The sequence below is a fragment of the Maniola hyperantus genome, chromosome 5, assembly GCF_902806685.2.
Source record: "Maniola hyperantus chromosome 5, iAphHyp1.2, whole genome shotgun sequence".
Lineage (NCBI taxonomy): Eukaryota > Metazoa > Arthropoda > Insecta > Lepidoptera > Nymphalidae > Maniola > Maniola hyperantus.
In genome coordinates, this window is record NC_048540.1 from 7,400,804 (window position 1) to 7,417,881 (window position 17,078).

At 35.7% G+C, this 17,078-nt stretch overlaps 1 protein-coding gene across 4 annotated transcripts in view; it reads left to right on the forward strand.

Annotated features, from left to right (window-relative positions):
- The window catches only part of LOC117982108 (pancreatic triacylglycerol lipase-like), a 38,334-nt gene extending 22,044 nt beyond the window's left edge, over positions 1 to 16,290 (forward strand). Inside the window, exons 2-16 of one of the 4 annotated variants that reach the window (XM_034968399.2) lie at positions 4,762 to 4,855; positions 5,578 to 5,741; positions 6,126 to 6,246; positions 6,648 to 6,795; positions 7,276 to 7,428; positions 8,711 to 8,800; positions 8,903 to 9,038; positions 9,323 to 9,553; positions 9,707 to 9,782; positions 10,368 to 10,504; positions 11,256 to 11,317; positions 11,412 to 11,488; positions 12,256 to 12,325; positions 13,292 to 13,416; positions 14,078 to 16,290. In XM_034968399.2, coding sequence (XP_034824290.1) covers positions 4,818 to 4,855; positions 5,578 to 5,741; positions 6,126 to 6,246; positions 6,648 to 6,795; positions 7,276 to 7,428; positions 8,711 to 8,800; positions 8,903 to 9,038; positions 9,323 to 9,553; positions 9,707 to 9,782; positions 10,368 to 10,504; positions 11,256 to 11,317; positions 11,412 to 11,488; positions 12,256 to 12,325; positions 13,292 to 13,416; positions 14,078 to 14,183 — 1,734 coding nt within the window. In that variant the 5' untranslated portion in view covers positions 4,762 to 4,817 and the 3' untranslated portion in view covers positions 14,184 to 16,290. The remainder of the gene's footprint in view (positions 1 to 4,761; positions 4,856 to 5,577; positions 5,742 to 6,125; positions 6,247 to 6,647; positions 6,796 to 7,275; positions 7,429 to 8,710; positions 8,801 to 8,902; positions 9,039 to 9,322; positions 9,554 to 9,706; positions 9,783 to 10,367; positions 10,505 to 11,255; positions 11,318 to 11,411; positions 11,489 to 12,255; positions 12,326 to 13,291; positions 13,417 to 14,077) is intronic. The other 3 variants (XM_069498856.1, XM_069498858.1, XM_069498857.1) reach the window with 3 other exon arrangements.
- Positions 16,291 to 17,078: the final 788 nt, after the last annotated feature.

The window sequence follows — 17,078 nt, forward strand, 5'->3', positions numbered from 1 at the left end:
CAAAATATCCCCGTTGGTGTGTGAACTGTAAAGTCCGCCAATCCACACTTGGCCAGCGCGGCGCTGTAGACTAGATGACCAAAACCAAAAACGTCAGCAATGGGTTGATGATGATGATGATATAGGCATAATTTGTATTTCTTACTATCTTATCTGTAGAATGTTAGTTATAACAAATATAGTTGTATTTCAATGTACAATGTAAAATAATATGTAAGAAGGGTAAAATCTCCATGAAAACCGATAACTTTATATTATATCTATTGACAGTATCACATTCCAATAACCACTTACTTGCACACTGCTGCACACACGTCTTGTAAGTGACCTCGAGACAATAGGAGAAAAAAATCGATTCTACTGCAGCTATTTCAGAACCGGATTTAACATTTGACAAATTGCCTAACTTTGAAACTGCGACGCTTAAAAACTATGAAGCTTCAAAGGAGAAACAGTTTTTGAAAAAACTCATAAATCCAACATGGACTAGCTTAGCTACTTAGAACAGTTTGCCATAATCAGAGAATGCAGAAAACCTCTCCATACTTAACAACTTTTAGCTTTTATCCCCATAATTTTTATGGGCTCTCAGGTTAACTTTATTTTTTTAAATGACCAAAATGTTTATCAAACTTTGTCTTTATAGTCCAAAATATAAGTATAGGAATATTATTGTTTTTTTGAATAAGTAAGAAACTGTCAAATCTAGACTAGGCAAATTAACTACACACCTTCTTGCAATCTTACATTTTAAAACCCAAAATCGCAACATAGCCTGTTATATCATACTTTCAAAGTGACTCGCATAGCTATTTATGATTACGTAAAGGCCGTTCGAACAATTGCTTGCAATACGCACACTGCAATTAATCTGACTACAACTTGAAAACTTGTACTGAATTATGCTAAATATCTACCTAGCAAATGCAATAATTGACTTCCAGACACGGGTCGATAACAGTCTACTAATTAGTTTCATGTATGACATAGTCACATAGAGTCATGTATTAACTAAACATATTTGTACCTACCTACTTTTACACACGTATTTTTTGCGTTAGACAAAAACCATCTTCCGATGTTGGTAACATTAATAAATAAATAATAATTAAACATTGTATTCTCTTGTATATAATTTTGTGAAAATATTTATTTAATTCTAAAATGCATGACGCTCTTCTTGATGCTGTGACTGATGGAAGGCTTCGGCCGTAGCTAGTTAGTACTGCGGCACTGTCGTCTCCTCCAGCGGTCCAGTACGACATCGCCACGAAACCAATTAAAGACCATACCAACTTTAATAGGACGAACCTAAACCTTCTAGGTTCGTCTTACCATCCACTTCCATCTTAGATTAGACTGCATCATCACTTACCACAAGGTGAGATCACAAACATGAGTTGTTATACTTATGAAAAAAACTCAAAACTGAATGTAGAATTCCACTTATAGATAGGACTTTACCTATGTTGACCTTACCATCTCCTTCTCTAGTTGTGATGATTTCAAGTACCTACCTATAAAGGGACTAGAGTTTTTTAAAACTTTTTTAACTTTAAAAAGTTAGGTACCTAAGTACATTAACATAGTTTCCCTATTATACAGATATTATTGTCCGCATTGCGTCACATAGTTACAGCTTGCGCACTTTGTAATCGAGCGATGTTAAGATACTTTTTTGTCTGTGTTAAGAAGTTTTGTACCTCCAATAAGATGGTTACAATCTCCTGTCCAGGTTATCTTGCCATAACTAGCTTGAATTTGATTGCAAAAGCGAAAGTAATCATATCTGGCTTAGCCTTCACTCCATCACCGCTTTCGATATTGATATAATTAAATTTGATTCACTGCATCAATCATGGTTAATGGTTATGGTTTAGGTATTATCTGATTCTTTTTGTTGAGATACTTTGTTAAAGATGAAAAACTGTACCTACTATACCTAACTTTACTAACTAATAATTTTTTACTTAATCTAAATTCTCTGTGTCAAGCGGAAGGTATTATACTTAATCAGTATTAAATTACACAATCCACATTATTCGATCTACAAATCTGGTACCTAAGTTACATGATAAGTACATGATAATATTTTAACACGTCTTTTTTGTTCATATATCACTCATCACATCACATAATCTCACCGTAAGTCAAGATGAACTTGCAGTCTAGTCTAGTCTAGTCTTGGAAGGAGTATGACAGTTTTATTAAAGTACTTACCTCTTATGTTATTGATTTCTACGCCGCATCATACTGGAATGCTAAATCGCTTGGTAGCACAACTTTGCCTGTACGGCGCGGTGGTACTAGCCACAGACAAAACTTCCCACCAGAGTAGACCAGACCAGAGCCGATTTAGAAATTACTTTATCTGGGAGATCACACCGACTTTTTTTGCATCGTAGTGAAAGCGATATAATTGTTAACACAGCGATGAATTATCAAAGGTATATTTATACTATTTCAACATCTTGCGTGCTGGGAAATTTGTTAGCCCAATACAAATGCAGGAAAAGTGTGAAACAAAATACCTTAAATACTTACTATTGTTTCAATATTTATGCTTCCATTCCATAAATACACTGTAAGTAAGCATTTAAAAAATGAAATATATCTATCGCTTACCTATCAGTTATTTATCAATTAACTAAGTTACTATAAAATAAACTTTAATTAACTAAAACTAGCGACCCGCCCCAGCTTCGCATGGGTGCAATGTAGATACTAATGTGGTGTCATTGAGGTGTCATTGCCTGGGAAACTCTCAAATGAGAGGAATTTTTTTTCGACCTAATTCACATTATTTCAATTTCTCTACGGATCTCTAATTTTTTGAGAATTAAACTATAGCTATAAACCTTCCTTAAATCTCTAAGGTAAGGTCTTCAATCACTCTATCTATTGGTGAAAACCGCATTAAAATCCGTTGCGTAGTTCAAAACATACATACATACAGACGCGGGAAGCGACTTTATTTTATACTCTGTAGAGAAGAAAGAATAGAAAAAGTAAAATAAAAACTAAAATAAATTAAATCTAAATCTAAAACCTCATCGAGACCACAGCGGCGAGGTACCTATACTATACTAGCTGACGCCCTCGACTTCATCTGCATTGATTTAGGTTCTTAAAAATCCCATGGGAACTCTTTGATGTTCCGGGATAAAAAATATAGTCTACGTCACCCTCTAGGTCTTTAACTATCCCCATGCAAAAAATCACGTCGATCCGTTGCTCCGTTGCGACGTGATTGAAGGACAAGTCAACAAACCAATAAACCAACAAACAAACACACTTTCGCATTTATAATATGGGTAGTGATAACTTGAATTGTGTTTTATTTAATTAAATAAGTCTCTGCCCTTTTCATCACAATCGGTTATACGGATGGGCCGTGAAAAGCTAGCAGACAGGCAGATAGGAAGCCAGGCAGATAGATGTACAGACAGACAGACGAACAGACAGACACTTTTGCATTTATAATAGTAGTATGGAAGTATAGATAAATCTGTGTGGGTATACTTGGCATTTTTTATTTGTTCTTTGATAATATACGCTCCATTTTTTTTGTTTTAAACTTATGCAAAAATATACAAGTTAAACGCCTAACATCGCACGTCATAACTGCAATGCGAGTCATAAGCGTTGCATAACGAATATAACACGCAATAAGTATTAAGTATCTTCCGCATGCGCTACCTATTGCAGTGCATTATCGCAAAAATTGAGGAAATTAATTGCTATTCATTCGATGTAAACACTGCTGTTAGGATAAATAACTGAGAAACTTAGGTTTTTTCTACAATAAAAAGTATAAGTTATATTATGTGATATGTTAGTATGTCCCTTACGACCTACCGCTCAGAATAACCTGCTACTTACAACTACATACCTAATATTTAACTAAGTATTAACTCATACATTTTTCTAAAGTTGCGACGAATGAAAACAAATACTTACTTATTTTCATGTTCGCACGTCATGTTTAAGAAGAAGACATGTTGTGCCGACCCCACGTAGCGTGGGATAAGGTAAGGAAGAAGAAGAAGTTCGCACGTCATGTTTGGATGCGTTCTTTTTCAACCTTGTATGACTGAGGTGATGTGTGATGGAGTTCTAAGGTACTGCGTTGGAAGACCCCTCACTAGGTGATTTGACGCCATCAAGCGAGTCGCAAGGAGCCGTTGGATTTAGGCAGCGCTAGACCGCGTGGCCTGTGACCATATAAGAGACTTATGTGCAAGTGGACGTCTATCAGTTGTCGATGATGATGACGACTAACGTTTTACCACTGACTGCTTAACTGACGGTGTCATTGTCTAAATATATAAAAGGAAAAGGTGACTGACTGATTGACTGACTGACTGACTGACTGAATGATCTATCAACGCATAGCTCAAACTACTGGAGCGATCGGGCTGAAATTTGGCATGCAAATAGCTATTATGATACATCTGCTAAGAAAGGATTTTTGAAAATTCAACCCTGGGGGTAAAATAGGGGTCTGAAATTTGTGTAGTTCACGCGGACGATGTCGCGGGAATAAGCTAGTATAATATATAAAGCACACCATCAGCCGTACTCAGAGTAGCTTAATCTTTACTTAAGTTTAGTTAAAACGAGACAGAGCTATATCTCTCACATAAATCTGTCTCGATTTAACTCAATCTTAAGTAACGATTAGATTAGCGACTCTTGAGTACGGCTGCATAAGACCTACCATAGACCATGTTTGGTTTGACCATCTTCTTTTTTTAACAGTTCTCTAACAACTTCACCACCCTCCGCTACTGGTACAGCTGACGTTTAGACTACTCATGAGCGGAATAAGAACAAACGATGGTTTAATCAGCCGGTATGGAACTTTTTCATTTGCAACGCTGCCTCCGTTTCCATAGGTGCCAATAAAGCCCCTTTGCGCCTTTAACTCGTTAATTAAATTCTTTATACATAGTCTGCCATATATAAAGAAATTTAAATTAAAGAAACGTTACTTTGCGGAATTCCATGATATACAAGGAACCATAAGCTTATTTGCTTTATTCCGCTGAAACAGACAAATCTGTATGGTGCAACATGCAGCAGGCGATACGTACCGCTATATACTTACTTTGCAATTGTGCATTGTAAGGTCTACATCTCCTGAGGATGCTCTGATTTTGGTGGATTTGTGTGGTATTGCGAGGCGTGGTGGTGGTGCGTATTGCTTGCTTGATGACTTCTTTTTCCTGCATGTTTAGTAGCGGGATAGTGGGTGGCGTATATCGCATGCTGTATGTTGAAACAGAAATATTTTTAGAAATAGAAATATTTTTCATTCAATTACCTTTATTTATATTTTTTTTTCATAAGTACATACTTTTGAATCGTCAGGCACCATACTGATTTTTCTGTTTTAGCAGATTATAGCTTAAGCTATAATCCTTCTTTATACCTACCTGTGTTGAAGAGTACAAATATTAATTTTACCATCAGTATAATATGCCTATGCAAGCTTAATGTCACGCTCAATTGGTAACTTTTATAAATACCACACTTATAATAATTATTAATAAGTATACCTACTATCTTTTACAGGGACACTGAAAATATTATGCTACGGCTTCACCTGACGAACAAGTATCTCCGGGTAATGCTCTGGTGTATCCTACTGGGCCTGCAACCAGCTTTTGCCGGAATCCTTGATCCATTTAACTGGGCACGCTCTGACCGTATTGAGGTCAACATACCTTGGTTGCCATGTAAGTTCATCTATTCTCTTACTTTTACAAAATTGAAATAGATTGTCTATTCCTTATGCGAAGGTAGTTGGGAACCCACCGCGTTGTTATCCCAAAAAATCCTTCCATTATGTATTTAATGGAGGGTCACGACTCTCAATAATAAACTCAACGAAGATTAAATATTAATATAATTATTACCTACCTGTCTATTCGTGACCATATCACGCAAAAACACTGATGGAGACGAACTTTTTAACTACAAGTAGGTACATGCCTTCTTGTAAAACAAAAAAGCTCAGGTTTTATATAAAAGTACGTAACGCCAACTTTGATTAAAATCGTTTTCCAGAACGTGACATACATACATTTAAAAATAAAAATAATGAAAAAGTTTAATTTTAGTTGAAAATGAAACAAGATGCTACGATGAATTGGGATGCCTAAACATAACAAGGAGTTGGTATCACCTCATACATCGGCCGTTTAATGTCTTCCCTCTACCTAGAGTCGTCATCAATACCAGGTAATATCTATCTATGTACATAGTTTTTAAATTAAGAGGTAAGTATTTATGTTCTCAGTCTCACTGAAGTCCACATATCTCAACGACTTGCGAAGCAATATGCGTGGCAAATACGAGTAGGTCGGACGACTGAAGCGTTGCAGTCAGAAGGTGCTGGTATTGGTGACCCGCAAGGAAGGGCAGTGGCACCTCCACTATAGATGGACAGACGGCATCGAAATAATCCCTATACTTGAGCAACATACCTTCATAAAGTTCCAGCTGTGGACTTCCCCCGATCAAGTCAACCGTCGTTCCACCAAAAAGAGATTTAAAAACTATAGAAGTTGATTTTGGGGAACCTATCCAGTGTCCACCCATAAAGTGCGTTTTGATAATATCACGGACGTAATTTTTTACAGATTCATCCTATACACAAAAAAGAATCCTACTGACGGTCAAATATTGAATGTTAACGTCAACAAAACTATCGTGAAATCTAACTTTAGTCCTACCAAACTGACGAAATTGATAATTCACGGATTTATCGACACTCCACTCTCTAATTGGGTAAATATTATAACGTATATAAAATCTCTAAGCTCCCGCATAGCTACGTAGTTACCCATATTTTCTCTAAATCAAAAGGTTATCGTAAATTATATAATACTGCACTTTGCGTGTCGCTAATTGAACAGTTAGGTTGATTTTCGTGGCATTTACTTTATTCGATTTTTTATATCATTGCAAACTTTATTAACCTATTATTTACGTTACATAAATTGCACCCAAATCAGTTTGTTTCGCAATGAATGAGTTCGATCACACTTCCGATTTTAATAACTTTGAAATCATACAAAATCGTTTCAGTAGCTTCCTTTGTAATTTATTGTTCACTGTAAGAAACGTACCTATTGAAAAATTAATATTATGATTGATTGTTTGTCATTCATTAGTTATACCTACTACATTTAAATCAAGACAGAAGATTGCCGGAAGTGTAAATTATACGATCTATCAATTATTATTCAATACATTTTGTTTCCACAGGTTAGTGAGATGAAAGATGAACTGGTGAAAGCAGGTGATTTTAATGTGGTCGTAGTAGACTGGGCTGGTGGCAGTTTACCTCTTTACACGCAAGCCACGGCCAATACGAGGCTAGTGGGTCTAGAAGTTGCACATTTTATTAACACCCTACAGGTATACATACTAGATGCTATAGTGCGGGACAAACAAGTAGTGCAATCTGAATACGAGGCGTATGATTGCGCATTGCATAAAAACAGATCTCAGCCGGACGGAGGCAGATGTATAATCCTTAGTCTATGATCTGCCCAAACTGCGAATGCCATGCTGCAACTTCAGATTGGACTACATATCTATTTGTTTTCCGCGCATTATATCTCTTAAAATTATAGGGTAAATGAATAGGCCTCTAAAGCTGATCATACTACTTAACTATAATAAGAGCTAGAAAATTGCCTGAATGCGTGCCGGCTTATTTATCAAAATATAAATTCAGTATGAAAAATTCGCTTCTTGTGCAGTGTGCACGCCTTATCGGCTGATCTGTGTCTAGTGTCCAATCTTCCATTATGAATACCTTTCTATCGCTAGCCAAAATAAAAATGATATTAGGATGACGGGGTGAAGGCCACCTATTTCTACAATTCTGTTAGGTAGGTACCTACAGTTACTTTTTAAGCTTAGGTACATTTCCAAATACGTTTCAACAGACTTTAACATTTTGTATTGTGCAAATGGAAGCACCTTTTGCAATAGCCGTTGCATATATACTAAGATTATATTATTGACTAGCAGAACTTGATTAATGAACCAATACGTATATAACGATTTACCTACCAATAAACATTCTAAAGGTAGTATGATATTTAAAAATAGATAGCTGGTATTTTTTTTAATTTTTTTTATCACTAGATGATGCCTGCGACTTCGTCCATGAGTATTTAGGTTTTTAAAAATCCCGTGGGAACTCTTTGATTTTCCGGGATAAAAGTTGCCTGTGTCAATTTCCGAGACGCAAGCTACCTCTGTGCTAAATTAAATGTTAATAATTGGTTGAACGGATAGGCCTTTAAGAATCCCGTGGGAACTCTTTGATTTTCCGGGATAAAAAGTAGCCTATGTGCCCATCCCCGGGAATGTAAGGTAACTCTGTACTAGATTTCATCAAAATCGGTATAACTGTTGGGTCGTGAAAAGCTAGCAGACAGACAGACTCACTTTTGCATTTTTAATATTAGTATGGATAGTATGGATGGATTATTATACTGTCCTTACAGGGAGCCCTAAATAACTCTAAACCATCTTATACCTACTATACAATTATTACAAAAATTTAAACTACTACTTAACTATTTTAATACTATATTGTGAGATGAAAAGTTTATATATTAGGTACATACTATATATTTACAAACTAAGAATTGATTGTATAACAAAAAATGTTAATTAATTTCAGAAAGATCATGGGTTGAACCCGCTCGACGTCCATATTATAGGTCACTCATTAGGTGCCCACACAGCCGGTTACGCTGGAGAACGAATAAAGGTGAGTGCGAAGATATCTGAATCTTGCTTCCTTTTGATTGAATACATTCATTTTTAATAATCAATCTTCATAATATCTTTGATTTAGCTTCTAATATTTTAGGACTTGGGAAGAATTACCGGGCTCGATCCCGCAGAACCATACTTTCAAGGAATGCCGACACACGTGAGATTGGATCCGTCGGATGCCCAACTCGTAGACGTTATACATACTGACGGAAAAAGCATTTTTCTTTTAGGTAAACACCAGGACGTAATTACAAATTATAATCATGGACTCTTCACTATTCTATGCTTTTTAATCGACATGTTTGTATCCTCACTATATTAACAATAATTTCAACTTATGTATTGAAGATTGTGAGCTTATTGCTGCACTGTGATTAATATCTTACTAATATTTTCTATATTTGTATTTAATGTAAATGTACTCGCTTATGTGCTGCATCCATTACTGTATATATTATATCCATTGATTGCTGTTTATTAATTTAACGACATGTTTATTCCACGCGTGCGACAGATTTTGTATTTATGGCAGGATACGGGATGTCACAACCCGTGGGTCACTTGGACTTTTACCCGAACAATGGTAAAGAGCAACCAGGCTGTGACTTGACCGAAGGTCCATTGATACCTCTGACATTGGTCAAACAAGGTTTAGAAGAAGCTTCCAGAGTTCTTGTGGCGTGTAATCACGTCAGAGCCATAAAACTGTTTACAGAATCTATCAACGGAAAATGTCCCTATATAGGTAAGGATTAGCTAATATTATCCATCACTTATGGAGACTGTTCAGCGATAACTACTGCATACCTACTATGTAAATGGCAAAACAATGTTATCGAATCTATAACTTTAAACAAAGGCGGCATAATTATGTTGTTGAATCCTTCATTGTTTTCAGGTCATCAATGTCCGTCCTATCAACATTTCATATCCGGCAAATGTTTTCACTGTGGTCATGGCTGTGCAGTCATGGGGTAAGTTTACTTTTGACTAGATTCCAATACTCATCCAATTCATAATTATTACCTAAACCATCAGAGATAAGTTTTATTGTAATATTTTCATTAAAAATAAGGTAAGGTAAACAACATTGTTTTTATCTTCTAATAGAATTTTTAGGTTAGTGGAGTAAGTAGGTAGGTACATGAAAATTATTCCTGTAAAAATCTTGTTAACTTTTTTTTATCTCATCCATATCCATACTAATATTATACATGCGAAAGTGTGTATGTCTGACTGCTAGCTTTTTACGACCTTTTACACTTTAACAGTTTAACTGATTTTGATGTAATTTTTACCGGAAAATCAAAGAGTTCCCACGGGATTTTTTAAAACCTAAATCCACGCGGACGAAGTCGCGAGTATCAACTAGTAAACAATATGTTTATAATGTCCACGACTTCACCAGTATGTTACTTTAGGGTTGTTTTTTTTTTGGTAAGGACGAGAAATGATATTTTTTTCTGCCAAATAGGTAGGTATTATAGTTTATTTACCTAGAACATTAAATTTTTCCAATCAGATATGTAAAATAAAACTATCAAAAATATTTTTTTTAGATTCCATGCAGATAGTTCACCCGGGTTAATAACAAACAAAAACAATCAGTCGGAGAATGAGGTTTACCCTTCCGAAGAACAAGATACTATTGGAGCCAAGTACTACCTTAATACGGGCAAAGAACTACCTTTCTGCCGTAAGTGAAAGAAAAACTTCGTGCTATTTATATATGTAGGTACTAGGTACAGTATTTTAATCTGTAGGTAGCTGCTACGTTAACTGCATTGACAGAATCTCTGACCTCTGTGGTAGGTATATGGTACTAGAAACTCACGGCTTAGCATAGAGATTGGGGAGCAAATTCCTAAGTAAATGTTTAAAACGTTCGACGTTTATGTTTTAATATATTTTAATTATATCTATTGCAACTCGGTGTTCAAGCTTCCATTGAAACCTCATCATTATCATCATCAACCAATCGCTGGCCCACTACTGAGTGATACCTAATTGCTTATAATACTCATAACACGGTATTTGACAACTAGTCAAATCAGTAACTTTTTATCAAACGCCAAAACGTGCACTTAGTAGGTATGCGATAGTCTATGAAATACTGGAATGTGACGTCACATCATAAAGACGTACTTTTTAATTTAATCGATAATTTAAAATTAAAATGGTTATTACACTTAAAACTAACAAAGCACGTGGATTTTACATATTTTGGAAGCTCTAATCACTGAGAAATAATTTATTTTTGATGTAGTTAAATACCCAATTACGATGAGTACCTAGAGGTCCGTGCCCGGGCTTGAACCGTGGGTCTGCCGAATAGGAGACTGACTTAAGCACTAGGCTACCATAGCTTTGAAATAATTTTATGGTCTACTTATTTTGTGTCACACTGCACACAGAATAGACCAACCTAACAAGTCTTATATTTTCAGAACGCCATTACAAAGTAGTGATTCATTTGGCAAATCCAAAAGGTGCAGAATCGTGGGTGCAGGTAAGAGATTTTGAGAGAGAAGAGATCATATTTTATAAAAGAAAATTTTTCCGTAAGTAAGCAATTATTAATATTTGAAAATTTATGTTATCAGGGATTCCTAAAAGTGACTCTATTATCGGATCGAGGAGTTATTAAAGGAATGGATCTCACTCCCAATAATTATGTTAAGTATGTAACTATTTAGTATCTAACTACTGTACGTCATAAGGACGTTGATCCACAGATTTACACGACACGACGAGCGCTATTGTTGTTTGTTGGTTTGTCCTTCCTTCACGCCCTATAAGTAAGCAACAAATCGACTTGATTTTTGGCATAGAGATAATTAAAAGGACGGAGAGTAACGTAGGCTATTTTTATCTCGGAAAATCAAAGAGTTCCCACAGGATTTTTGAGAAAATATATCCATGCGGACGAAGTCGCGGGCATCAACTAGTAGCTAATAGGTATAACGCCTATTATTAAAAAGTGTGTCTGACTGTTGCCCTTTTACGGCCCATCCTTTTAACTGATTTTGATGTATTTTGACTTGAGCTTGCATCCTAGGACATTATGCTACTTTTATCCTTAAAATCAAAGAGTTCCTACAGGATTCTATAATGCCGTAGTCCATACTCTATACCATTTAACCGATTTGACGAAATTTGGTAGATGCTTGCATCACGAAGACGTAGTAGCCTAGGTCATTATTTATTATGGGCTATTTTTCATTCTTGAAAATCATCGTTTCAGTGATCATACAACGACATCTCATACCACACATCCAGTACGAATTTAAAGCATAAAACCTACGAATAAGTTATGTCCAGTAGGTATACTCGTATATCGTGTGACTCGTATCGTGTCGTGCGCAGATCGTGCGGTAATCCATGGAACAACGGCCTGAATCTGAACTAATTTTATGTAAATGTGGCTTAAGTTGCGCTTTGTTTTAGGTTAGAGCATGGAACTTCATACACAATTGTAGTAACACATCCAATGGACTTAGGCGGTAAAGTTAGAAAAGTAAGTAGGTACCACTCTGAATACTTGGATTAGGGCGCATTTTGAACCCTCGTAGCTTTAATTATAAGTTTACGTACCTAATTCATTAAGTACAATAACTGGCAATTCAACTATTGGCAATCAAAAAGTGTACATATACCGTGGCGTGGTAGGTATACACGTAATTTGAATAAAAGTTTGACTTAGATCCATTTATAATACTAGTATGGATATACCTACTAGTATTATAAATGCGAAAGTGTGTCTGTCAGTCCATCTGTCTGTCTGTCTGTCTGTCTTCTAAAACAGATTTTTATTTATTTTTATGCATAACAGTTTTTGATATATAGTGCAAAATAACGAAAAAAATACACGAGTACGGAAGCCTCGGTGCGCGAGTCCGACACGCACTTTTTTACTTTATTTGCATGGCGGCTATTTAGTATTTTCTTTAAATATTGTTTGTTGTATAGCAGCAATAGAAATACACACTCTTAAAATTTCAACTCTTTACCTATTACGGTTAATGAAATACAGCCCGCTGTCAGACAGACGGACAGTCGGACAGATGGATGAATAGACTGACGGAGAGACAGCGGAGGTACCTAATAGACAGTCCCGTTGGCAGCCTTCGGGTACGGAACCCTAAAAATCGTAATAACAAGATTTAGATATTAGATATTTAGATATAGAAAATTTATATACTTATTTAGGTATATTTTTGTACCTACACAGATTTCCAATCTTCTTTAGAAAAATAAGTAAGTTAAATGAAGTTGCTCACAAACTTAATTAGTTGGTCAATTTATATTAACTTTGTGTACCTACTGCCTACATAATACGCGTGCTTTTTAAACTCTGGTTATGCTGTGTGATCATGGGTTACAATAAGAACGAAACGTTGTATTGTGGAATTTGGTTATAATTATAATTATTGTAATCTGTTTTGGATGCCAATAAATAAATAAAATTAAATTTACTTTTCAGGTAGAGCTATCGTGGGAGTACGACATGAATGTACTGGAGCCGCGATCCCTCTGCATTTTATGGTGTAACGACCGCCTTTACGTAAAGTCCGTGATCGTTGACCAAATGGAGCTGCCGAGTAGAGGGTACTTTTTTAATTGTTTTTGTTTGAGCATGTTCTAATATCTTATGAGGTATGGTACTGCTCCACTATCAGGAGTCGCCAAATGATTCGAGTTTGGGCAAATTTTACGGTAATTCGGCATTCGGCCAATCAACTGACCACACTACTGCGAATATTCGGGATACTGCGAATATTTATTGTTTGGCGAATTGGCGAAAAAAAATTGGCAAACCAGCTGGCCGGCAGATGAGACATTCTATGACAACGAATAGTCTTAGAATAGTATTAGATATATCCCGGAAAAACAATGAATTCCCGCTGGGTTTTTAAAAACCCTTACCTTAGCGCCAACCATTCGGATTAGCACGAATTGCACTTCGCGATATCACGAATCATTTGCTGAATCCCAATATTGAAGCCGAATCGAATTTGCAGTCGGTAGGCACAAATTTTAGATAGAATTTACTTAGTGCGGATGAAAGTCGAATTTCTATTAGTATAGTTATGACCGTCCGCGGCTTCGCTCGCGTGGGGATTTTGAAAACCGTCCTTGTACCTTATCTACATTATAATTTATAAAGCAAACCTCTTAGCAAAATTTCAGCTTTTTAGGACCAAGTCTGATTGATGAGTCAGTTAGTCAGGATTTTTATTTAGATTAATATCATATTTTTCTCACACAGAAAGCGGAATGTTGACTTCAGCAGCAAACTATGTACGCCGAAGCGTGAATACGCTGAGATTCCTAACCGGGGTTCAGCCAGTTTCTATGACAACTGCGGCAGGTAGCGGTGCCATATTTGTACAACTAATTGAATTAGTGATCCTGATTTTAAGACTTAGAAGTAGCATTTGAATTAACCAGGATGAGATGACCACGCAAAACAAGCGTCAACCTACGAAGCAAAATTGCGCCACGACTGGCTTTTAAGAAGCACTTATAAATTGAATTAGAACACAAAGCTTTAACGAATGCTACTTTCTGGTGAAGCGTTAAATACTTAGGTACAAATGAAAGCAGGTTTATAAAGAGAAGCTATGTCAGCGACAAATCGGAGAAATTGCTCTTCCAGTAATCTGTACCTCCAAGTGAACAACGTTTTAGTACTTTGTACTACCTAGTATCGACCAACTCGATGCAAGACTCGATAGACCGCCGCGCCCGAAGAATAATTATTGGCGAACAATTACTTACGCAGGTGAAATTGCACAGCTTACATACAGCACCGAAGCAATGTTGCCTGCTTATCGGTCTTTTATCGGATGTATTTTAGAGAACGTGCTCAGGAACTTCACAACCTTGTTCGAAACCGTGATCGAACGATAGCATCCTTATGTGGTCGGCATTCCAATCTACCTATTCACATGAAACGTTTTAGCTCAATATACGAACCGCCAAGGTGTGGAGTGGAATGCCCTTCCGGCATCTGTTTCCTGCCACGTACTGAACTGAACCTAAAAATCTTCAAAGCAAGAGTGAATGAGCATCTTCTAGGTGAACGTGCTCTAATCTAGACCTCATCGTTGCTTTTTTAAGCATCATTAAGCGCAAGCCTATCGCGCAGTAAAAAAAAGTAAGTTGGTAATCTAAGTATAAAATCTTGCAAAATCGTAGCTAAGAAAATTTGATCAGATTATCGACCCTTGCAGGATGAAATGTAGTAGGTAATTAAACAATTTATTGTCGAAAATAAGTTTTCGATGCTATCCTGACTTCAAAATATGTAGTAGGTATAGGTATGTACCTACCTACTTAAAAGTCATTGTTGAAATAGGGTATTTTTCCTGTTTTGAAAATTGACAATAATTTTGTTTGATGCAAGAAAAATGAATTAAAATTTTGCATTTCTCCCGAGAAAACGCTAGCTGCCATTTTGTTTAGGTTCATAAGCTGTCATGACGTCACACGGATTGATATTACAACGGCATTTTCTACAACACACTACAACCCATGTGACGTCACAGTCAGAATTCATTATGGCAGCTACAGCGCAGCGTCGTGTTCGTGAATATTAATTGTAAAAACAGATAAAAAAGTGAAATCTTTAAAATGAATTAAGTAGGTATAACTACAATTTTATAAACTGAAATTAACATTTTTCGATTGCTTATGGCTAATACCTACTATCTTGATCATACATTTTGTAAAATGCATAGGTACTACCCTATTGAGTTTTTAATGCTTAGGTAGAATCAAAGTCATTTTCGACCGACAAAATATTTATTATTACATTTCATTCTGCAAGGGTCGTTATTATCGACGATTTTGCGATAGTGTGTGACCAGTGATGAACCGCAAGATACAGTACCTAACAGAGAAAAGTGATTTAAAAGAATTTTTATTCATAAGAATAAATTCCACATTAAGCATAATATGACCGTGTAAATAGTAGCTTTAACACGATTTCGATTTCTTATTTAATTTATATTCTTTATGTATTAATTAATACCAAATTAATAGGTAGGTACATACCTACATTTTAATTCATAATTTTGGCCGCGTCATAAGTATTAAATAGGAATGTGTAATCAAGTGTATCTCCATGAATAGGTAGGTTGGTACTATTTATATTTATTTTAGGTATAAAATTAATTTAAGTGTAGGTATCTACTAAAATGCTATGAGCATTTATTAATTAGGTAATAATTTTATCAGTGTGTCTACTGTAATTATTATTTATGTTTATGTTTTGTTTGTTTAAAAACAGTCTTATTTACCTACATTTTTATACTTTCTGTAAATATACCTACCTAGGTACCTATTTGTAAATACTCAGATACCTACTATTTTTTTATCTCTAATTTCTAGACATACAAATACCATATTATTATTTGTAAAATTCATCCGGTAATTAATACTTATACCTACTATGTATTATCGAAATATAATGAAAATTTAAAACAGCCATGCATTTTCACTTATCTCTATTTCTACACATTACATGAGGTACCTACTTTTTCTTATTTACAAGATTGAACCTGCCAGGTGTCATGTACATTGTACAGTACGCGGCCGAAAGTAATGTAGATACATCGGCCTTTAAAGTGACATTTCGGCTTTGTAGAGCGTTGTCTCTGTCACTCATACTGTGACGTTGTAAATTTTGAACTACTAATTAGCGTTTCGCTTTTAATTAAAATCTATTTTGTTCAAAGTATGTTGGTGCCACCTAGCATCAAGGTGCAGAACTACGCGTGGGTCGATGTTCAGAGTTCATTCGAGCCACAATAGATGGCGTTTGCTTCGTTGTCAATTGTCGTAAAAATAAAACAAAATAATTAAATAAAACCATAATATCATTTGTTTATTGTTAAGTCATTAACAAAACGGTTCTTATAATATATCCTTAGGTTCCGCAAATATTCAAAAATGAATTGGCTTTATGATCAAACTAAATGAGAGCGGCCACACTCGGGTTGCGTCTGGCAACACCGATTGCTGAGATTTAGAATTTTCCTGGAGTCAACATGTGAAGACGAATTTTTTTCGTTCCAGGAAAATCTCACTTCTTTTCGCCCATGGCTTCGCCTGGAAAAATACAATAGTCATAAATTTTAGTCATCCTAACGTATTTTCAATGTTTCATCAGTTATGGTGAGTGAAAAATCAAGTAATGTGGATTCGACAAAATGGCGGTTTGGTTAGAGAAAATCCTAATCTCATGATTTCTTTCAGTTCCAGTT